The sequence below is a fragment of the Neodiprion virginianus genome, chromosome 4 (assembly GCF_021901495.1).
Source record: "Neodiprion virginianus isolate iyNeoVirg1 chromosome 4, iyNeoVirg1.1, whole genome shotgun sequence".
Classification (NCBI taxonomy): domain Eukaryota; kingdom Metazoa; phylum Arthropoda; class Insecta; order Hymenoptera; family Diprionidae; genus Neodiprion; species Neodiprion virginianus.
Genome location: NC_060880.1, coordinates 34,348,601 through 34,373,997, shown reverse-complemented (window position 1 = coordinate 34,373,997; position 25,397 = coordinate 34,348,601). Strand labels below are relative to the sequence as shown.

The following is a 25,397-nucleotide window of genomic DNA, read 5'->3' as shown; positions in this document are numbered from 1 at the left end:
TCATTAAAGAGTGTTCGCTAACGAACGCATTATTACATAACGATTTATAACTCCAACCGAGCGTCCATATAAGCGTGGCACTCCACTTCCGGTTACTTCACTTTCAGCGACCAAAAACAGAAGCCTCAGAGTCTGAAGTGTCCTCCGACAGACGGAGTTCGGTTCAAAGACCTTACGCACGTGAATGACTGGATGTGCGAAAAGAAAGTAAGAAAGAACAAACGATCGAAAACTGTCAAATGATTGAAAATATTGCTAAATACGATGAATAATAAATTTTCTTGGGAGAAGATTTGGATTGCTAAATACCTTACCGTAGAGGTAATTTCTGTCTATAAACGTAAAATCTAACACAATAACTGGGCGAAAGAATGAGTCGTTGAAAGGTCGAGAGACTGGGACCATCGCTTCCGGCACAAACTCGGTTCATTGTCAGTCGAAGTATCTGAAAAGGAGTTCAGCTACACGTCGTACCGCCAAAGATGCTGACTTAAGACTTTGCGAATTCTCACACGAGACCAGAGCAAGAGTGAAAGAAGAGAAATAAGGTATCAAGTAAGTCAGTGGTCGCCTATAGTAGTATCAGGTTATTTTCACACCGACCGCCTATAAAGGATCGACATCGTAGCATAGTCCGCAAAATACCTGCAGGGCTCATCTCAATGGACCTGGGAATGTAGGTATTGCATGATACTTTCGATGTGAGAGTGGCCTAAGGCCTCTTTCCACGGTATTCGAGTGCCTCTTCACATCCTCCACAGCAGCGGTGGCGAGACTTTGCGCCGGCATTTGCGAAGGTGAAGAAGAGGAAAAAGAAAAGAGAGAGAATACGGCAGAGGTAGAAAAAAAAATAAATAAAAAAACACATTTTCGAAGAGAGCTTGTGCAGCCCTACCGACCTGGTGGTGCACTAAAACCAGCGCGTGCACAAGCTGAGGCTCGAGAAGCTTTCGTGTTCAGAATTGCTGGATATTACAGGTATGTGTACGTACATCTCGACGTGGATTTTCATCTTCTACGGGAGTAACTCGTGTGTATGTGAGTGTAGCTAGCTATCATCCAACCTACAAAGCTCGTAAATATAACCCAGAGACAAGGAGAGAAAATCGAGCATAGAGAAAGAGAGAGAACGAGAGAGAGAGAGAGAGAGAGAGAGAGAGAGAGAGAGAGAGAAAGAGAGAGAGAGGCAACGTGCACGGCCGCGTATCTATATAGGACGTTCCGGTACCCAGGACCTGAACGTCTACATATCTAGGAAGGCGTAGTCTGTGTTGGTGTCTTTAACAACACGTACACTGTTCGCATCGTGTTTGGTACCTACTAGGGAAAAGCATAGAGCCAGCGGCGAAAGGTTACTGGGTCAACCGCGAATGATAATTGCCAATTCATTGTCAATACACAAGTAAGTACCCTGAAGGAAGCGAAGTTATCGGTGTATCCAAGGAAGTCTTTATTGCTTCTTATAGTGCGGGACGACGCGTTCCAAGCCTTTCCTTCTTTCTCGTGCACCTTTTTTTCGCCCCAAGTCCGTGTCGCGATGAGAAAATTTCGTATGCCCCGGATCGGAATTTGGTCAAATACAGAGATCGATTGAACGTTGAACAGCAGCAGAAAAACCGACGACCCGGTAAACCCCGGGTTAATGTGGCACGCTGCATCGTTGATGGCTGTAATTTGCATCCATGGTACGGAAATTTCTCACGTCTTTGAATGAAATCAGCCGTTAGAAAGTATGTATTCGCGTGCACTTTTACGTAGTTGCGGTATAAGGTAGTTACGGGTAAAGGTGCCAGGAGTGGTGTACGATCGTGTACTGAGTGTTTGATTTACTCTTTCCGAACGAATGCAGTAGTAGTTTTTTTTTTTATACAGATGCAATAAATCCTGGATAAAACTTTTTCCTCTTACGGATCAAGATCGGCGGTCGCCGATCGAGCCAAGTTCATTGAAAAAAAAAGACAGTATCTAATATAGACGAGAGATCGTACAATCATATGTAATATTTCCATCAGCCTTCAGATACTCATGCACATCGACTTGACTCATCGATTGGGAAGCAAGCGCCACATCTAGCCCTGTTATTCCTACAATTTATGTTCATTCATTTATTATCGTATGGGTTGAAAACTTTTGTGCTACACGAATCCGTTCATGGTTTTTTGTCTTCTCCGAGTCATAACTTTGAGTATACGCATGTAACAAAATCTATGTTACTCTGTTTTACGTAATTTATTTTTCTGTCTATCCTGAACTTTGAAACGTTCATTTTGTATTTTCGACATGGACGGCTAGTTTTTCAAATATGAACGACCAAACGCAGAATCAATCGCTAGCATCGGGGAGCCATTTACTCTTCAAGGAATTAGTTAAAAATCAGTGGAAAACACTGGAATTCGAGCTGTACTTTAATATTGAAAATAACTTGAAAATCAGCAATATACCGAACATCTCCAAATGTTTAGTAACCACTTGAAGATCGGTGGAATTCAAATTACATATTTCCTAATATTGGAAATCGCCAGTTGACCAAGGTCACCTGGTGACCAAGAAAAATACCTTGACGAATAAATCAAATTTTATCACTATTGTTTTATGTATGCATCATGCCTTGAAAGAGGCCCGCCAAGTTTCACGTACTAATTTAATTTTTATTCCTGTAGTTTTATCAATGGATGAGTTAATTTGTTTTTTATTCATACCAAAACATCATTTGTAGTTGGATAAGTTTAGGGTCAGTCGGACCCCAGTGTGGCAGCAGTGTAATTCCAGAGAGATGTGGAAGCTAAGGGTCAAGCTGCAACCATGCTTTCATTGTGAATTAACAGACATGTACTTGGCAGTAGTCCGTGATTTGAAACTTTTTTTATATAGAGTGACAACACATAACGCAAAATCATAGATGCTTTATGGGGGACATTCTATACACGTGTACTTTCAAATTCCAGTTTTCCAACTTGTCGACGATCAGATGTTCCGAACAAGTTTTTTTTCTTCTTTCCTTTCGAACCAGATACTGGCATTCTTCGACTGGAGAAATTGTCGTCAATCCAAGTCAACTGATAGCATTTCACATAGTTTCCGAAATCCTAAACAACAAACTTACAGGCGAATATCTTGTCAAACTTTCGTGTGGTAAGAAAATTGTGGCAAATTTGCTCTTCGCACGACGTACGCAAGTGGGAGAAATATTCGCGTGGGTATAATATACGTATGTTACAATGGAAGACTATGCGGTACAGACTGCTAATAGCACTGGCACATACCTACTTGACGACTACCCACGCACGGCATTGGAAGTTATGCGTTTGTACACAAGTTATACCGCAGGCAAGGTCTTTGTGCTTTTTTTTTCATATCCCGCGGGATAAAAGCGTAGTATCACGTATACCGATAGGCACTCATGCCAAGAATGAAGATTGCATGTATGTAAGGTACGCAGGTACCTACCTATACATATATATATATATATATCTACTTTTCACCATTCGAGCCGTGAACTTTCATTGTGAAATTATACAGGCGAGCAGGGACTGACAATGCGTGATACAGCATCTATATTACGTTCGATAGATCCTCCATGGAAACGACCTTCGGAAAGCCTTGTGAATCGATACGGATGAGGATATTGATATAGAGTCGATGCCGAATGCGTAACGATATTCATACGCAGCCGTATTGTGATAAGTACTTTAGAGACCGGATATAATGGGATGAAGAAAGTTCCCGGCAACCTCCGGCCAAACAATACCTCGTTAATTCAATATCAAACCTCCGTATCGCCAGCAGTTGAATAACTTTCTTCGAATACCAATCCGCTCTGTAAGCCGTATACGAACGCTTTCGACGATCGAGTATGGGAAAGAAAATGATTCGACATTGACAAATGCAGGGAAAGAGCAATTTTTTCTTAAGAATCGGAATTCAGTACTACACTTCCAGCACTGGACGCAGATCTATTAGGCAATAGAATATCATCCGCTAGACGGTGGTGACATTTCCGAAGAGAAAAACAAAATTCACTGTCTCCTTAATGACTATAATTTAATTCAGAACTCCGAGTACCTAAGTAAAGTTTTTTCTACGCTTCAATAATCCGAGGAAAGCGTGACTTTCTCGATCGATATTTTGCCCCGATATAACTCATCGCATCACAGACGAATGGGCAGAGAGTGGTTCACTTGCAACGATTAATTGCTGACTGTGCTACAATTGTTAATTGTAAAAAATATTCCACTTTTACACTGGCATTGAGAACGAAACTCTTACTTTTACGCTAAATGGTATACGTAAAAAAAAAAAGAAACAATTATGCGAGGTGCGAAAAAATTCATCAACGACGATTGTTTGCTGCACCTGCGTTTTATACTGCAATATTTCCATTCTTGCTTGGCGTAAGAAGACCACGTGTATAATCGCAAATTACTATTCCAGCAAACAGAAACACGAAGACTGACTGGCGTGAAGATTGCTTTGCATATCAATTATTACATATTTCGCCGCGACCACCTTCGCACCGTGTCGGAATAACTAGTTATTACATTTTTATGTATACCTACACAATATATATGTACATGTAAATCGTTCATAAGTGCGCACACCTGCTCTAGTCTTAAGACAATAATTTGTTCTTAGCTAACATAGGAGGGGCAGGTTTTACCCCGGAGAACCGACATAGTTATCTGTGGGTGTCTGTTTTCGAATGGAGGATAATTATTACGAAATCGGTACTCACTCTCGGCCTCGAAGAGCTGGAGAAAATCAAATAAGCGATGTTAAGCGTGCGGTGATGGACAATTTTTCATCAACGACTTCATTATCCGGTCTACACTCGAGTCTGTTTTTTCTAAACTCACCCGCATTACGCATATCACGATCTTATAAATTATTATTAAAACAAAAACAAAGACATAAGAAAAAAGAAAATATTTTCATTCGGATTACGTATTTCCATATATTGTTGATATGAACATGTTTAGCGACGAAAAATATTGCCACGATTTTGTTAATTAATATTCGATAATTAAAAAGGTGATAAATTTTTTCTTCTCATATTACACCGCGAATGATTCTTCCTATCGACGCGTGAATGTGGATAACAGAATACGCTCGGAGTACTTATACAAGCGAAAAGAAGGCCAATGACATAAGACTCGTTGAATTACGTCCGAAGAACACCGAGACCACGTCGTGTAACTTAACAATAAGTTGCACGGGTATTCAGCAAGAATAGCGTAGCGTTGCTGGCACGTGGGCAAGAGAGAATAACACGCGATATCCTACTTTCATTAATATAGACATCTGCAGGAGCAGCGGCAGCACCGAGTAGTTCACGCATAGTAACTTCAATTCTAGCTGACCGAGCATAAAACACTGCACACAAAGTAATGAAGTAACAGCAGCCGAAATTCACAAGGGTCAAAAAAATAAGATTCAAACGCGAATGCTACTCGCGGTGAAGATGACACCGAGATAACACCGCAGCATCGTTGCGGATCGTCCAATTATATTTATGGACCAATTTTTTAGAGCCAGCCATGAGATAAAATCTCTCTCTCTCTCTCCTGTCTTTCTCTCGGCTCAACCTTTGGTTGGTTCTCCGCTCACTGACCCATTTTTGTCGGTCAAGTACTCGTTACATTGTTATTTTATTTCAAATTTGTTTTTTTCTCAAGTTTTCTTCAACCCGTAAATAGTTATCAAAGTCAGTTTAACCCATTAAAGTGGACTCCGTTTACTGCAAAGTCGTTGCCGACTGAATTTTCTGAGTGTGTTTAAACCGAAAAAAAGACAAAAAAAAAAAAAAAAAGAAGCAAGGAAAGAAGACAAAACTTTTGCGCGTTTAATTTTATCGCGCTGACTTTGTAAAACAGCTTCAGTGTACCTCTTTCGGAGGCCTTCATCTCGCCAGCGTGGGCTTACACTCCGCGTTCTAAGGTTAAATTAAGGAAGAGGCCGGGACATGCATGAGTTTCATTTCGTTTATTATGATTATTCACAGCGTTGAACAACAATGCCCTCTCTCTTTCTCTCCGCCACCTTGCATACTGTGGTACTTTCGCTATTCTTTTGATCGCGTGGGTATATTGTACATACGTATATACCTATATATACGATGAAAATTGGGACTCTGGCGGAGCCCGCCTAATTATTGATCCGAACAGCTTCTCAGGTGAGAAAAGTCCAAGCCTGAGATGCTTTTGAGGAAGCGAAGAAACTCGAATAACTGATAGAATCTGGACGCGTCATTATAAAATTAAATCATTGACCACTTCGGCTGTGATTCGAGTTTACCATTCAATTATACACCTAATCATTATATCCAAAAACTCACCCAGCCGGATAGGCAACCAGTCCATTCGTCTGGTCGCAGTCCAACGCTGCGTTGCTCGACACAGTCACACCCAAGACACGTTCTAACTTTATCTGAAACAGACAAATGGAAATACTTGATCCACTTGTTTTCGAACCTCATACACATGTCGATACTACACAACGAGGAATCTCTCGTTTAACTGTAATATTCCCACCTCGCAAGACGTAAAGTCAGATAGAAAAAGCATCGAGAATAAGTCGATCTCTTCGACAACCACCCCAGTTATCTTGGCAGTTGTTGGGTAAAATAAAATTTGTACCCGTCTTTAATTTTTAACCGTTGTTCTCAGGAGTTTCTGCAGCTGCAGCTGCGCTGTGGAAAACCGAGATATTGTGATCGGAGAAGAGAGGAGTAGAAAGAATGACATACACGCAACTCTCTCCTTATGCGATTTGGCGGCATGCAACCCAGTGACTAGTGGAATTTGCATAGAAACTAAGCAGCAGCAACAGCAACTGGAACAGCAACAGCAAGAGCAACATACGTGGTACCTACAACTTGGTGCGCAGACAGCGTCACCATAAAAGTCCACGACGGACTGGAACTGTTTCTCTTTCACTACCTGACGTTTCTGTTCCTCTCTCTCTCTCTCTCGTTGTCCAGTTACCGCATTCACTAATCCACAAAGTAGTTAACCATAGTATCATAGAGACACACAGGTACTACACCGTACGTTTCGTGCATGTTTCCAAACTCATGCGTTTCGTTTATAAAACGCTGTTCACCTTTCCTCCTCTCTCACTTTCTCTTTCTCTCCTCTCCTCTCGACCTGACATTGTCTTTTACTCGTAAATCGTACTCATGCGTGCAGCAGTTCAAAGAGAGAACAACGTAGGTTCTAATTTATACGTATAATCGGTATAATACATACGGGGCACCGCCTCCTACGCCTTCCATGAATCAAAACCCCCACCCCGCCCGTGACGACAATAAATTTTCTCGATTGTTCTTAACGTGTGTAACTGATACAATTCGAAGTGCACGGTATCACGCTGCTTCACATATTGCGCGTATCTACGTGTGAAATGGTATGGGTTGTAAATTGGGATTAAAACGTAATCGTTCGACGATATTGCGTATTTCTAACGCGCAACGACGCACAAAGTGGCCGACTGTGCAGTGTAACGATTCAAGAGATTAGAGTCTCGTTAATGGATTTATTTACCACTGGACGTCTGGAAATCAGTTCAGCCGCTCTTTAACGTGTAATAAATTTGTGACACCATCTGCCGGTATTATTATTTCGTATTGAAATTTAATTTGATTTATAACATCGTTCGGCAGGTCACTACGCTGTTTGTACAAGTTAGTGTACACAAAAAACACATCGTGTTTTATACATGTACATACATATCACAAAATTTTGATATACCTACGACAGGAATTATTCTGCGTCGTAATATGTTTAAATCCCACACACGGCGATTATAAAAATAACAGGAAGTCAACACGCGGTATGATTAAGATTGCGATTGTATTTTCGGTGTACATGAAATCGCCGAGCATACAGATATAAATAAATCAATCAAAATTTATATACTCCTTTCGGGATACGAATTTGAGATATAAAATTGTTCTTCGCCAAATTTTAAATTCAACTGATCGATTAAATGTTTTTTACCTTCTCTTCCAAAATGCGCCCCGAATATGTGCGAGACCAAAATAATTGAAAGCGTTTTTTTTTTTTTTTTAAAGAATAATCGCGATCGATAATTCGATGGATCACAAAACGTAATGAAACGATTTCCTACCTCGGACGCGATCGACGTGCAGCAATTATTCACGCATTTCCTGTGCCGTAACAGACCTAGCGAAGCTTATAAATATACCAACGTTATTACGCTACACACGCGTGTAACAATTGAAATGAATATTACCATCCTGACGTCATATGCAGAAGTAGGTATCCTCCCCCATTGTTCCCCGTGTAATTGAAAAAGCGAGACGCGTCGTAAAAACGATCTCTCACAATTTATGACAGTCAAAATTCACGAGGTTGAAGTGAAGTAACGTTAACTTCACGAAACGTGAGGAAGAAATTTGTTATTTTGCAATTTTGAAAATGACTTTCAAAGAGTTGATTTTTTTAAAATATGAGTATCTTTGGTTCACTGTCAGCATTTATCAAATTTCATACAATTCCAATAGTGCGTTGTAACGATTTATACTGAACATGCACCGTTACAGTAACGTTGCCAACGTCAACCACATTAAATGTAGTGGAATTGCAAGTACATAAGTATAAAATAACAATATAATATGAATTCCAGATCACGACACATCGTTTCTGTTCGACAGACTTACTTACAGCTTCATATAGATCTGAGAAATATTACAGGCGTAGGTATAAATACGTAGAAAAAACTTGCTGGCCCTAGAAAGGGTGTCAACGAAAGGGAAAGGGTGTGAAACAAAAATTTCCTAAGCTTTAGTACGTAATCTTAACGGCGGAAAAGTTTTTTGATAGTTTAGAGTTTCATTCGAAAATGTTTTTCAAATTCAGTTGAACATATTCATTCATCTTTCGCTAATTATATCGAATAGATACTTTGTAAGTAAAAAAAAATGATAATAATTCATACTTCGATCACATAAATTGATATTGTATTGCATCGTTCATGGGAGTAAAATATAACAACCGATTGCGAGGAAAAATAATCAATTATATTCGATTAATCGGGAAAAAACAAGAGATTTAATCGAGAATCGATTATTTTTTTTCATTCTTAATACACGCAGCGTCAATTAGAGACTCGTCAAGTGCACAGCCGCCGATTATACATACGCGACAGGAAGTGTGCATGGTTTTTACGATCATCCTGCAGCTGCTACCGATAGAAATACGTGGGCGGATTATTACAGCGGATTATACTAGAAATAGAGAGGAAAAAAAAAGAAATAAAGATAGTAAATTGTAACGGATTTAACGACGGAAGTCCGACGAATGATTTTCGGTTAACGAGGAGAAAATTTAGAAACATATTTGATTGATGGGTCGAAAAATCGCGTAGGCTTGGATTTTTGTAACGGAAATTGATCGAATGTCGTTACACGAGAAATAGTCGATTTCAGAAAAAAAAAAAATAATTCAGATCACTGAACACATTTGATAACCAGAAGTTGCGAGTGATTTGAACATTTTCATGGTACATTTTTACCAATAAAATTACGCGCAATTTTTCTTTCTTAATTCTCGCTGGCGAGAATATTGCTAATGTAATAAAAATCACAAAAAAGATTTCCAGCAGCTTCACGAATATTGATTACGATGTACAAGATACATCGTACAACAGTGTAGTTATCCAACAAAGAGGAAGGAGGATAAAAAAAACTTTAACAAAAAAGCACGAATGAATCGATCACAAAAAATACAACGTTAAGTAATGAGAAAGTTTCGCTTTGTGTTTATCGTCAAAATCCGTCATGCGCATAAATAATTGCACGCGTCAGGTATGTTTTATCGACGGAATATACGTGCAAAAGCGATTGTAATTCATGCGAAGACGTTTCCCGCCCGAAGGCTAAATAGAAATACATACTTAGCTAGGATAGGATGCAAAACAAGCAGCTTGCACGGAGTGAAATTTGTGCGAATTGCGCCTACCTGCCGCCCGATAACCTAGGGTCACAAAACGACAGGCAGCTTTCTCGCAAATTTATTACTACTTGCGGTCTTTGCAGCACGATCGTCGTTATATCACCGACGACATTAAATTTCGCCGAAGATTAAAAAAAAAAACCAAGGGACTTGAATTTTTAAAGAAGCAGAAACTCAGTTTATAGCATTTCGAAATTTTGGAAGTCAAAATATGAGGGTAGTAAAATAATAGAAAGGTCGCAATATAGAATTCCAAACTTTAAATCGTCAGAATTCTTCTCGATAATATAAAATCGTACAGAGATTCTCGATCTTGCCCGTTCTACGTTTTGACCTTTCTAAATTTCAACTTTCAATGTTTTCGATGTTCCATACCTGGATATTCCACATTTTTAAATTCTACGAATAAGACTTTCGCGTTAATGAAGATTCAATATTCCGATCCTTCTATCAATCGGTAATTCAAGTGTTTTAACCCTACCCGGCAAAGATTAATTTATTCACGCGGATTGGAGATTCTCGACTTGTACAAAAACTACCTCGTGACATTCGACGTGTTTAACCAATATGATGCAGTACCGCAGCATCTTGGTAATAAATTAATTTCACTTTGTTAGCCTATTTTGAATAATCACTGATAATCATCGCGTGCGTATATGCGACCCGCTCTTTAATTAGCGGCATCGTTCGGGAAAGGCGATTATTATGGCTGCACCGCTACTCGGCAAAAGCTATATAAATAAAGCTCTCTCTCTTTCTCTCGTCGTTTTCGCCCAAGAAACGGACAATAATTATGCTTCATAGACGAAGAACTAACGAATACGTTCTAATTTCAAGTGACCCGATTCGGAGACGTGCGCAAATTGCAACATTAGTAGGTATAAGGATTCGCGATGCAGGAAGTAAAACTGCGCAATCGGGGGTGGTGACGACAATTTTGTTCAAACAAAATTCCCCAACTTTTCCCATAAAAGAATTCAGATATTCCACGACGAAAATTAGGTAATGTTGGTCAGCTTTTACGAACAAAAGCTCCAAAAGCTGTGCACCATGAATATATGAATTTGGATCTTAAAAACACATAGTATCGATTCGTTTCATAAAACTAACTAGCAATCGAAGAACACCATTTCCGAACGTTAGTTTAATTTAATTTACGAAGCATATCTGAAATTTGCAAACGATTTATAAAAAAATAAGATACGTTTTTCTCTATGGTCCGTCGTAAGTCCCTGCAGACTAATAATGTACCTGATACTTCACCTTCGTGCGAAGAAAAAAGTGGAAAATGAAATTAGTTGCTGCGCAGTGCGAGATAATTGTCGCGACTAATTCCAGCCTGTTTCGCTGGTACTTAGGGAAAAAATAATAATAGTAATAATTAATTCTGCTTCAGACTCAGCATCCACGTTACAGATACGTGCATAGGGTGGTGTGCCGGTATAATTATCTCGGCGAATTAGCCGTGCAAATTAAGGAGAGGCATCAAATACCGTCACAGATATTTAGTCGTCTAGGTTTGCGGCTGCTGCTGCTGCAACGTCGTCGTAGTTTCATTAAATTTCCGCGTAATTACCGTCAACCGCTGGGGTACGTAAGGTATCCGCATTAATTGAGAATCTATAATACATATGTAACCTGTAACGCTTGTGTATGTAACATACTGCACGTAACGTACATGAATAAAATTAATTCGGTCTGCAAGATAGATTAATTAATTTTATAATTCAACAACTACAGTTCGTTATCTATGTACATATATGGATAAAAATGACGACTATCAACTGGGTATATAATATACTTATGTGCGATGTATGTATAATGGTACGTATGTTACACGCTTCGAGGATATTTTTACACGATAGTCAATTTAGTTAGCAACGATTAATTTCTGCGAGTTACTTAGTTTCGTAACCCACAGACAGAGTTTATTAAAGATAATAATATATAGGTACAATATATTTCTTCGCTAAAGTGAAATAATCACGATATTGGAACAGTGATATTTCTCCGTAATAAACGAACAAGGATTATGAAAATAAAAAGCAAATGATTGTATACAAGTTTTACCCTTCACGCGATGTTGATTATTTATAACAACTTGTATTCCCGCCAGAGTTGTAGGCTAAAAAACTATACTACCAATTTCGCATATCAATCGTACAGTATAGTTACAGATACAGACATAAACGGCGATTATAAATAGAATTCCATACAATTCTATATATCTGCAGGATATATTATCGAATAACGAGTAGCAGAGTAATAACGGTCCATTTTTAAAATTTTTTGCTACCTTGCCGCAAGATGATGAAAACTGCTCGGCTTGCTTCGGCCACATACCAACAATAAACCTAGAATATATTCCCTTAAAAATCGGAGGGTTGAACGGCCGCGGAAATGGATACCTCTCTACGTTGTTACATGGAACGCGATAGTTGGAGATGTGAATTATCCCGATTGCTTGAACACGCGCGTTGCGTTATACCTACGAGTATACTCACTCGTAACGTGCGTGCAAAAGTAAGTTCAACTCTTCGTACATACATACATACATACATTAAAACCATACACGCATGGGTTTTACTGCCGAAGCTGCATGCACAGCGCCAGTTATGGTACCGAAAAGCTGATACGTATTTTATTTCATCGCGTGTTGCGTACCATACGCGGTTTCTCCGTCGGTTCCGCCAGACGAAGGACCGATCAACGATCATTTCCTTTTCTATAATCGCATAATACACCTGCAGCCTGCAGATTCGAAATAGTAACGCGTTCGATACAGAAGCTTGAATTATAAACGATTTTCAGAAATTTGGGAAAAATTATTTCGGATTTTTCGCTTGATTGGAAAGGGTTGCGGAATCGATTTAAAATTGTAAAAATAAAACGACTCATATTTGAGGTTAAAAAAAAAAAAAAAAAAGAAAAAAACTGAGCTATTGTTCAATTCGTTTTACTTGGTCAGAAAAAAGGAAGAAAAAAAAACGAATTAACATCGGCAGAAAAATGTATTTCATGGTGTTCTTATAACTTTACAACTTTCTACAGACTGTATTTGTTTCGTACGTAATGCCCATCTATTTGTACAGTATAAACGCTAAAATATATCAGACTTTATTTATAAGTATAAAAATAGTCGCGGCATAAATTGAAAAAAAAAGATCGCCATTTGTCAAATTCATTTCAAGATTTCTTTTTTTAATTTTCATGTAAAAAATCAAAAAAATGAATCAAACCATAGTTTAGCGTTTTCTTTTTTTTTACTCGAAAATTGTGATACTGTTTTTTTCCATTTTTAATTTCATATAAATTTCGGTACTCTTATACCTATAGACGTGTACCGTATACATGTTATATACACACAATTGTCATAAAGACTTGAATAAATTGCAATGTAACGTATGAAAAAATATTCAACCACCTGTGTAAGTCCAAGCGATAATCGTGATCCGCGGTGCCTTTGTGACACGTAAAGAATGTGCGTCAGCTGTCTCTCCGTGCAAGGTGGAGATATTATACGAGACGAGAGCAATGAGGGAATAATCGGGGTATGAGAAACATGCGATTTGCGAAACCCACGCAAAGGTCTTGCGCAAAATCGAACGGTTGCTGCGGCAGCGAAAGAACGCTGCGTGTAACGGAAAGGAACGGAAGAAAAATAAAATAAAATAAAAAAAAAAAGAAAATTGTCGCACAGTGTGGAAATAACATTTTTTATATAGCATATTATTTTTTGTGTGTCCATTTTGTCTCGATGCAATTGCGTGTAACAGGTTCAAACTGATAACTATGTTTGTCTTTATCTAATATTCGTAGATGCGACTTTTACAATATTTACAGCGAAACGTTTGAACCGAGGATAAATTTCCACAGTTCTTAACTGTTTTCATTTCTTACTATACCCGAAATATACAATTCTAGGGCATAAAATGAAAATCAGTTAGTAGATACCGTCACGATTCTTGATTACAGTCTGCGTTTGAATGAAAAATAAATTTCTAACGAAACAAAAAGTTTCTACATCGCGTAATAGACCAGAAAATATAAAAAATCGTAGCTTGGAATTAAATTTTCTTAAAATTTCAACAATATTTAAACAATTGTTACAACGATATCTCAATGAAGCTTAAGAAAGAAAAAAATTCCAATCACATACGACAAATGAAACGTTTCTTCGTTCCGACAATTGAGATACCTGCATTACTTCGATCCCCGGATAACCGAGTGTGTCCTCGATGTATACGCGTCGGAATATCTAGAGAATATGCAGGACATCGCGGTCCTACGCAGAATAACGATGGTCTCGCCTATAACAGGTATGATATTATCGCCATTTAAGAAGGAACTAACATAACGTGATCGATGCGAAACCGGTTGCGTATAAGCAAATTTTTAGCGATGATGCGCCACCCGGTCGTCCTTGCCTCATTCTTGTCCAACAGCGAGATTTTATAGGTATGCCATCCTCGCGTATAACGCTGAGAATCTCCCGTAGACGATAAACAAGCCTGACGTTTATATTCTGCGTCGCAAGTCCCTCCCACTCATCTCCGATACATGCATGCATTTATTACATGCATGCATATATACATATATATATGTATATGCATACCTATTATACGCACAATCCTGAACGTTCATTCATTCGTCGAATTTAACGGGTTTCAAATTCTTCTCAATGATTTCGACAAGTCGAGGAAAAGAAAAAAATTTACGATCACGTGCAAAGATTGTGAAAAAAAATTTCATCAATGTGTTTCCAGGACGAAAGAATTTCGTTGCGTGTATTAATATAATCTATAACGAAGAAAAGGTTGTTCACAAAAATTACGGTGCAATTTCTTTTTCGTTACGCTCGAAACAATTTTAACGATTATTCAGCGGTCGATGACTTCGATTGATTCCCGATTAAAAATCTGATAACATTAGCGTTGCGTCGATCATCGACCGTTGTGTAAATAATATAAATAATTGTGATGAATGAATTCGAGGAAGAACTTGTTCATTTTTATCTTCCTTTTATTATTATTGGAAATGTCGTCCGGGTGTATTCACGGATTCTTACGGCTTTCGGTTATAATACGCGGAAATATTTGAAATTCAAATCAGGTTAGAATAGCCAGATACGCATATATCTGTATATACACACGCATGCTGCCTTGTTAATATATATGTTGTACTCGATGCATCGAATTTTTACATGGTCAGTTAGACGATCGTTAAATAACGATTATCCGCGATAGCGGTTGATCGGATACGTAATGCGTTCGAGAGTAAAATCTGAAACACATTTAGGAGGGCTGTTTAAAGTTGGGACAATCGTTTGACAAATTTTTAACAAAATAAAAAATGGCGTGGGGAAAATGATTTATCGAATTCACGTGGAATGCCTCATACGTATAACATATGTTTGATGAACGAAACGGGAGAAAATATCGCCGCGGGTGTGGATTACAAAACACAAATTAAAGCGTATAAGATTATACGTATGAACCGTCCAAATGATGAAAATTGTGAAACAAGGTAGAAAAAAAAAAAAAGAAGAAGTCAAGTTAAAATTAATCGATAGAACGTTGGATTTTATAAAACCACACCGCGCGTGTGTTGATATTTGGACAAAGAGAAATTAGTATTAAACAACAAAAAAAATCCAATTCATCAAACAACGCAATGTAAATATTTAATTAATTAAAAGTTAGAGGTAAAAGAGGATATATAAAATTATAACCGTTCGGCCATTTTAACGCGTATGAATAACAATTATTATCCACCAACGAAGCCACGTGTGCCGAATGCTTGTTGCAGAGACGTACATGCATAACCCGAGGATCGGTGTGACATATGGGCACGGATCCACACACGCAAACGTGGAGGATATCGTGAAATAACAGTAATGACGTAATACAGAGCCGGCAGAGTGACAAGGTCTCAGCGATGTGCGTATAACGTATCGCGGCGTCTCGCGGATTTGCGAAGATCGTTCATCCGCGAAAGAATGGAACGAATTATAATACGCGCAACGCAAAATGTCGAACATAGGTAACCTGCTTTACAATACCTAGACTCTCCTATTCGACGTTGTATCGCGGGTGAATATATTACGTGCGATATACGTATTACACAGATATCCGTGCATCCGTTTATCCTCGATACTCGTAATTATCGCGATCATTATCGTCCGCGTTAATTAAACGAGACATTGTTTTTCCGTTATAGATTCAAAATTTTTACACCACCACGCATCAACATATAATATATATATATATTATATATAGATGTCACGTATTACTGTTACATGTGATTTGTTTTTTTTTTTTTTTTCTTCTCTTTACTTCTTTCCCTTGAAATTAAAACGCTGGATATGAATTATTCAAATATATACATATAACTGGTAAAATATTTTTTTATCTCACATTTAAGGGTGTTCAAGGAAAAAAACGAAGTGTTATAAATATTAGATTCATATACGGTTACTTGAGCGATTTAATTGTAATATAATATATACGTATATTTCTGTATATGAAACAAAAAGTAACTGCTCATTTATTCAAAGACGATCAAAATTCGATACAATTGAATGATATTATAATGATGGAAACTTACTTGGGATCATTTTGTTTCGTGGATATGAATATGAACGAAAGTTTTACGAGCGTAAATAAAAAAAAATCAATCCTGTACATGTCGAATAAAAATAACTAAATACAATGATAATTCAATCAAATTTCACAAAGTGATATCAGGATTCTACAATCCCCATAATCGAAGAACATCTCTCTCGTATGAATATTTGCGTGTGTATATATATGTATATGTATACCCACTCTTCGTAATTATGTCTACGAATTGTTTTCGCCTGCATCAGCCTGTATAACATTATATATCATAGTACCTATATATATATATATATGCACGAACCGCCGGCAAAGATTATTACGAAGAAAATTCTCCGAGAGTAAAACCTACGCGACTTTCGATCGACGGTTGTGTTAAAATAAATACGAGGGCGTTTCGCAAGATACGCGGCATATGTGTGTTATTATAATAAAAAGTTATCGACAGGAAAGTTATCATACTTGAAATCTTTATTAATATTATCCGAGCAATGTGCGCAATTTATATCAATATTATACACGATATATCATTCGTCGAGATTAATAACTTTATTTCCAACACCTACCGGATGCATTGGAAATGAGAAAAAATACTATGCACAATTAGACCGAGAAAGGAAAAAAAAAAAAGAAAGAAAACCATAGAACAGAATGAAAAATAATTATAAATTTAGCGAAAAAAATTGAATTCATCTCTTTCTTTCTCCTCGTTGTTCTGAAATCGCCCGACGGTTGAGTAAAAAAATGAAAAACACCTAACGATAACTCAACCCACATGCTCAAATCTTTCGCTGCAAGCAAAGTTTCACGCATATTATACCGACGTGTATATATACGTGGTATCCGTGTGTACGCAAGTTGCAACACCATAAAGCCTACTCAACGACGACCGAAAGAAGAACGTACGTAATATGTGGGACATGATATAGGCACACGTGCTCGCATAACCAAAGTAAGTAGGTATAATACGAGAAGAAACCTATATTCATGGGTAGTTTAAAAGGCGTGGGCTTGTAACACTCGCCGACTGTTAAGAGAGAATAATTCATGATTCCCGCACGCAGCTTGCAAGTATGCATACCCATGTACCCACCGCAACGATACCTGAAACTAATTTCCTACAAATTATTACACCGAATATTTGCTCATTTTTCACGTTAGTTACTCAGAGGTAACTGAAGATAACTTGAATCGTAGTTTTTTTTTTTTTTTTTTTTTTTTTTGCAACGTATCTCCGACCGCGGCGATACAAACAGAAAAAACAATTTTATCGCTATGAATTATTGTCGTTGCGGGGTGAGTAAAATTTTACCGTCTCTATAACGTGAAATACGATGATGTTTCTGTGCGTATATAAATAGCTCGGCAATTTATAACTGTTTGCAAAATTGCGAACAACTTGACGCAAGAGTGGTTAAATCTGTATAAGGTCGTTTCTATGGAAATCGACCAAACCTTCTCGTTTCAGCTAAAATATCGTATCAAGTCACGAAAGAAAACGATAACCTACCTCTACGCTTCTTGTACGTATTAAACGACTCTATTCTTATTCTAGGCTTAGGTACATACGTAAAGCTTTAGTTTACGTATCTACGCTATTCAAAGCTCTTTAGAAGAGTCGAGTTAGCTTCCCAATTAAACGAATCCTTAGCTCTGCATTTAGCACGACCCTCTTTCAACCGCTAATTACTTGCCGCAGGCTGCGGCGCATTCTAATCCATTGCCTGCGGGAAGAAACGAGTGCGTGTTAATACAATTTTTCTCACACGTTATAAAAAAAAAAAGCAGGAATGCGAAAAAAAAAAAAACAGAAAAACTTGCGTTCGTTTAGAAAAAAAGTTATAAGATATTTACTAACATTTACTAAATATATATATATTATATAAACGCGTGTTCTTCGTAACGAAACAATGAAGCGGACTTTATTTCGTATCTATCCGAAATTTTCGTTTCTCGTGTAAAAAGAAAATTGTCGCTCGTATATTACGGTGCGAAAATTACTCCAAACGACTAAAAATTACTCATAGTCAGAATGATGATAAAAAGACGGCAACTCTGACCGTGAGAAAATTTTCAAAAAATCCGGAAATTCAAGTTCCTGTATCATTTCCCGTCTTACTCTCGGCTTAACTCACATTTCAAACATCCTTCGTGCTCTATGCAACAAAACGCGATGTCTTATCGTACAAAATTACCGTAACAATCAGAATTTTAATACCATGTTTTTTTTTTCTTTCTTTCAAGTAAATAATATTAATCGTAAAATACTACAAAAAAACTAACCTTACGTAAGTTTCAAAAGTAGGTATGAAATTTGCGACGTTAAAGTCGAGACGAGGTTCGCGGATATATGACGCGCATATTATACAGATATAAGTAAAACACACAAGGCGAACGACGTAACCGGTCTTGACGGTATGCATCGAGTAACAAGAGACACTTACCGAGCTGTAATCGTCTTAGGGTTCAACCCGCATCGCGAAACGACCTTAGACGGCATCCTAATCTCATTTGCAGCAAGATTCCCTCTCGGTCTATGCGTTATTGTCGAAAAGGTAGACACGTGATAAACAGATTGTAAAATTATCGAGCCTTCAGCTAAATGGTAACGAAATTCCACCGTTTCCGGTAAGGAAGAAAAGGCGACAATTTAATTTGTCAACAAGTTGTTGTACGAGGAACCTCTTGAACTCTAATTTCAGGCGAAAAGTGTGAAACATCGTTTGTTTATTTATTTGCTTAATTTTAATGTTATTTAAAAATAATGCAGGAGGTGCCCATTTGTGCAGAAAACAACATAACGCGGCATGCCAACGACGATTATCCAGCTATGCGACGTATGCAAGCGTATAACAGGTGGGTATGTATGCTGTACTCTTATATGTAGGTACGCAATGCGAACATCTGTTGGTACTCCGCCTTGCGAAAGAAGGAAAATCGTAAACGTCAATTTACGACACAGGGGATAATGCGTAAGATACCGTCGTACCTATCCTACCTGGAACGTATGAAAAACTAGGAAAAGAAAAACTCCGACACCGCGTAAAGAATCAATAAACTATGCATGTCAGACTTCGTTCATAAAAGCTCGATTCGACGTGAGAAATTATAATTTTGAATATAGTTGGTCAATTGTAAGTGTATTTGAGAGAAATTTAGACGTAATACTTTGTCTTCGTCATATATTCGTATCCAATATCAAGCCTTTCGACTTTGGTTAATTTCAATATAACATATCGTGAAATAATAAATGACAGAAAGAAAAAAACAAAATCGTCTTCAAAGTCGATTAGGTGTCGCAATTACGATACCTGCATTGATTTTCATGTATATTTATTTTTTTTCTTCCTTCTCATTCTTACAACTCATTTACGTTTCGTGCACGAGACGAAGGGAACATATTTTCAAGAAACGTACGGACAGAAGGCTGCATAAATAGCGGGTTAATCACGAGAGATAAGGATGTATACGTACAATCTAAGGTGTATTTACGCCGCACGAAGCCGACCGACGATTGTAGCAAATGGGGGCTCAACACGGACGCGGACGGATAAGAGGTGACAGAAATTTTCACAAGATTTGCCAAGGATCAAGACGAAGGAGGAAATGAGGTAAAAAACGGAGCACCGACCACTCTTGAATGTGAAAATATGCCAGCTTTGCTATGTTGTTTTTTTCACGCGCACAAGTTTTACGTAGGTACACGTCGCAACTTGTGATAAAAGTGACTACTTGTACGCACGTCGTGCTTTTCCTTATCGTTATATGGTTTGTAAATATTTTATGCAACTAGGCCAGGCGTTAAGTACACACACACGTACATACATACATGTCATACGTAGATATTACAGCAAGGTGTACATACACTAATTATATTCCAGTTTTCTTCCGCCGGCTCGTATGGTAATTATAAACTTTATACGTACGTATATCTCTCGTCAAACAAGATATTATTATAGAAGTTGACACAACTGCGTGAAATGTATAAGAGATCTCCAACACGCGTACCTTATACGTATATCTGGTCTACGTGTACACCGCGGTAAAAAAAAAAAAAAAGAAAAAAAAGGATCAAAGACAAGGGAAAATAATCATTTAACAAAACCGTGCGTCATTCAACGATCACTTTCTCAATTTTACGCATCATTTGCAGTTGTCGAAAATAACTGAATCATTCCTTTTTTTTCATACCTTGTGTAATGGGAAATTTTCAAACTTGATTATACGTAATGAGTCTTACACATATTCGAATCCGTTTGTATAATTCAAATGTAATAACAATATGAAATTTTTACACGTTCGTCTGATGTGTGATTTCTGTTATAATAGTTTACCGTAAAATTAACAGAAAATAAAATAAGAACGTTATTGATGAAAAACTTTTAATAGACTGTTGCAGTTGATTAGTTCCAGAATATCAATTTTATTTCATTTTTATCGTTCAACAATTGAAAATTTCGCGAAACGTTAAATCATAGTCGAAGTACCAAAGTGGTTGAAAGCGTTAAACTATTGTGAAAAAATTCTCCCTCAGCGTAGCTCGACAAAAACTTCCTCCTCCATGCTGCTCTATTCAGACCGCAGACGATTCGTGAAAAATTTTCTGCTGCTACATCAAATTTTTTCCCCAACTCCAACGTTTTGTATCCTGCACTCCCACTTATTACGTACCTATCTACTACCGAATCTGAACCTAGATCTAGATCCTGACTCTTCCTACCATACATCTCGAAAACGAAATCGCATCTTGCACTCTGGTTATTGAAAACTACGAACGGTATAAAATTGTAGGAAAATTCACCCCGCTCAGTTTATCGTGTTCGCTGCTCCGTGAGTGTAAGATGAATATAAAAAAAATTCATTCAAATTTTCATCCGCACAGCTGTTGGAAGGAAGGAACGCGGAACGACGAGTAAATACTGCAAAATATAGTCACGATACGCGAATGTATTTCGCACGTGACGTTTTTGCAGCATACTCTCCGCGCGATATTCACGTGAATAAATACAACTCTGACATATCGACTTGTTATCACCGAGAGTCTCGGACTCCGATCGTTTCGACACGAATGGTAGCTGCTGGCTTATAAATTATTGTACATTTAATCCTTTCTAATTCAAATCCCTCTGCACCGTATAATCAAAGTGTCGACGACATATCCGTGCCTATTAATATTACAACTCTGCGTACTGTATTTAGTAGAAAAAAAATTAACATTGATTGGAAAAGAATAATTGAAAACAAAAAATAAAAAATTCTTACGTCATAAGCAGGAACGTTTTCCTTGTCCCGAATAATCGGCGAGCTGTTCCTGGGAGCGATCAAAGCCATTTTCACTCGCTTATTTTACACAGTGCGTTGATCCTTTTTCTCCTTTCTTCGGTTCAACCCGCACAGTATCGACTCGTTTTATTTTCTTTTTAAATTTTTGATTTAAGGAAAAACGCCGTACGATCAGTTTCATTCACTCCATCACCAAATGTCCTTTAATTCCCACTGCATCGTGTCGTCGTTTTATTAACGGTTTTGCGATATAATAAATTTTTAATATACCTGACAACAACGTATATCAAGTATAAATATTCAGCTTGATTTGGAAACACATACGTGTATATATTTATGTATACACATATGATGCAATCAAGAAATAGTTAGAATCGTGTAACCGATCGGAGGCGGAAAATTAAGTAAAAATAAGAAAAAAAAAAAAAACAACAACAACAACAACAACAAACGTCAAAACCGGTATTTCACGCAACACGCTAGTAATAACCCGGATCGTTGGATCAAAGTTAGGAAATTATAATTATCGTTGGCAATTTGATCTCCGCCGAGTTACGTCGCAAAATACCTGTCGGTCGGCGGCATCTCTCATTCAACTGTTGCAAAAGTGAAAAATCTGCGTTCTGATGTAGACGAGGACCTTATACGGAATTCGCTCGTAGCCGGAATTCGAGGTCGCGCCGCAAACCTAGGTGCGAATAAAAAATAATGCAATCTCCGCGTGAATGATTAATTTCGAAATCCTGCCACGTGGACGAATTTCGTCCAATTCTCCCACCCCTTTTTGAAACTAATATTTAACCAACGACTCGCAAATATTATAAGACGAACAAAAATGAATTTTTTAAAATCCCACACCTGCGCGGTGTTTTTTTTTTTTTTTTTTTAAATTTATTTTCAGACTTACGCGAGTATAAGAATGATTGAATAACTTGTCGAATACCATACAACTAGATAAAATGATAATCTCCTTAACTCCGGGCGATTTCTTAGGTAGCTCGTACTGTTCACTGACGTCATGTCCCAAACGGTGTACCGAAATAACACAGAGTGTCATTTCACCAGTCGTGTCTTTTGAATTTTAATTATCAAAAAGTCGGTCTGATAATATATTACAGCAGTTGAAAACCGTGCGCGAGATTTTCAATTCAAGACTAGAATTATTCAAGGTTAAAGGTGTTGCTTTTTACCATTCCTTCTTTTTTTAAAAATAAACAATTTGTCGTTTCAAGTTCTTTCCTTCTACGTACATGGAATAATCATCGGTGCACGTGTAGCAGGATTTATTAATGTATGAAAGTAATTAAAGCCCAACGGAGGATAATTAACGAAAAACCCAAAAGCCGAATTGCACCTGGGAATAATAATTACGTGTTTATCTTCCGCGTGATTATCAAATCCAAAGGTATTATAAGTAATCGATTATTTCGTTAATGCCAGGTGTGAGAGAGACTGTATTTATACAGTACATTCCGCGATATGCTTAAACAATATAATTTCGACCACGTAGAATTACATTAAAATTCATCCTAACGTACGACGGGTATATTACGAATAGAGCAATAGGAATATATTTTTCCCGTGTGATTCTGCGCGTCTTTTGTGGGATTTTACATCGTATTATGTAGATATATATATATATATATATATATCTACAGTCTTTAAACCGTTAAACCGCAACAATTCCATCCATCCATCCCCGTCGAATAACGTGCGCCTTGTAAGAGTAAAGGAAATTCACTTTGCCTAGGTAAGTTTTACCGTTTCTCTGTAATCTTTTACCATGCAAATTATACAGGTTGTACATACTGCATTTAAGCGACTTTTCAACAGCCAGTATCGCACGCTGCACGCTATATGTATAGAATATAATCGTGATTAGCGGATATTTAATACCCGACGATCCTTCCAAACGCGCAATAGATCATGGTTTAAATTTTTTATATTAAAAACTTAAAATTATTACTAGCGTTAAATTTGAAATTCACATTTTTCACTCTCTCATTTTATTACCCAATATCGGTATAAAAAATTGTTTAAAAGTTATTTGTTCGTTCGACAGTTTTCTTCGAAAATTATGAGAAACTAATTTCGCTTACTTGTCGTTTTTGGTTTTTGAATTAGACACGGATTCGTTCATCACCCCGCACTGTAAATCGTTAGGAACCGGCTCGCCAGTAACAACAACAACAACAATCGTTTTCGTCTTCGGTCGCGATTTCGAGCGAATTTTGGATTTCGATGTTTACAAAAATCGTTTCAAAGGTTACAACATCACATCGACGGCTAGCTGAGGCGGCTAGACAAGGCAATAGTCGCTTCGGCCGGCCGACTCCAGACTGAACAGCCGGTGCGGTTTCAAGTTCCCCCACCACCACCCCCCTCGGAATCCCCGCCATGCCGGATAATTCTCGCCTCCTTTATTAAAACCGCGAATAACGCCTTCTTCTAATTTCGTTTCATTGTGTGTGCGTATTTTATTTTTATTTTATTTATTTATGTTTCTTAATCGATGTACAATAATTAATAGAACGATAAAAAAAAAAGCTCCGTAATACATGCGTAAGTACCGTTGAAAAATATTGTTGTCGTTGTTGAGCTTTAAATCCGAAACAAGTCAGATTTGCAAAAATTTTACTCGAATATCTTAATTAAGACAAAATTTGTATATTCGAAAATTTTCACTTCTTACAATGAAACGTGAGCGAAATTTTCAGAAATTTCGTATCAAATGCTCAAAGTTTGCGTATTTTATCCCAGCAATGTAAACTATAATCGATGCAAACGTCGGATTTTGCATAGCCTTGTTAAAATGTTTCTCACGTGAATATTTTTCAAATATTCTTATGAATTTATACAACAGGGTTCGAATATCGTGGTGATTTTCGCGAAGCAATTCGTTTTTTATCTTCAACAATTTTTCGAATCTAAAGAAATAAAAATTGTCGCATTCACGGAGTGAGTATAAAATCCACTTCTACATCGTATAGATGTAAGAAGTCACGTAACGTTATATATTTCAGCGTTTGACGTGCATTTTATATTTTATATATTTTATGTGTTATACTTAAAGGGTCTGAAACGCGAGTATCGGGGTGATGTTTTTTTACATCTCTATTTTTCCCTTCTCCATCTTCAGGGCAATGTACACTGCACTTTTATTACACGGCGGTTTTTACTGTTCTGCCGCTGCACCCCTTTTAAAGCGTACAATCGTATAAAAGTCAGGATTGCAGCTGAAACGTAGATCATAACAGTTATATGTACAGGTATGTACATATAAACGCAGCAGTCGTAATTGTAAAAGTCGTTTTCGTGCGAGAATATAATAACAAATGTAGATACGAGTATAGGAATTACCGATAGGCACGCGTATATAACCAGACTCTGTATGAACGAGTAATCGTTTTCCGAAAATCATAGGTTTAACATATTCATATATCCGTGAAATGGATGAAAAGATTTTATTCACATTTTATTAAATTTGATTCCCATAATGGCCTGAATTTCTATAGCATATGAAATA

General features: G+C 37.5%; 1 protein-coding gene across 9 annotated transcripts in view; it reads right to left on the bottom strand.

Annotated features, from left to right (window-relative positions):
- LOC124303260 (mitogen-activated protein kinase-binding protein 1) overlaps positions 1-25,397 on the bottom strand; it is an 84,915-nt gene that overhangs the window by 19,773 nt on the left and 39,745 nt on the right. For 7 of the 9 annotated variants that reach the window (XM_046760269.1, XM_046760268.1, XM_046760272.1 and 4 more), the window contains exon 4: positions 6,332-6,423. In XM_046760269.1, the coding sequence (XP_046616225.1) occupies positions 6,332-6,423 (92 nt within the window). Of the gene's footprint in view, positions 1-6,331; positions 6,424-21,850; positions 22,142-23,970; positions 24,211-25,397 lie in introns of those variants that run through there. The other 2 variants (XM_046760265.1, XM_046760271.1) reach the window with 2 other exon arrangements.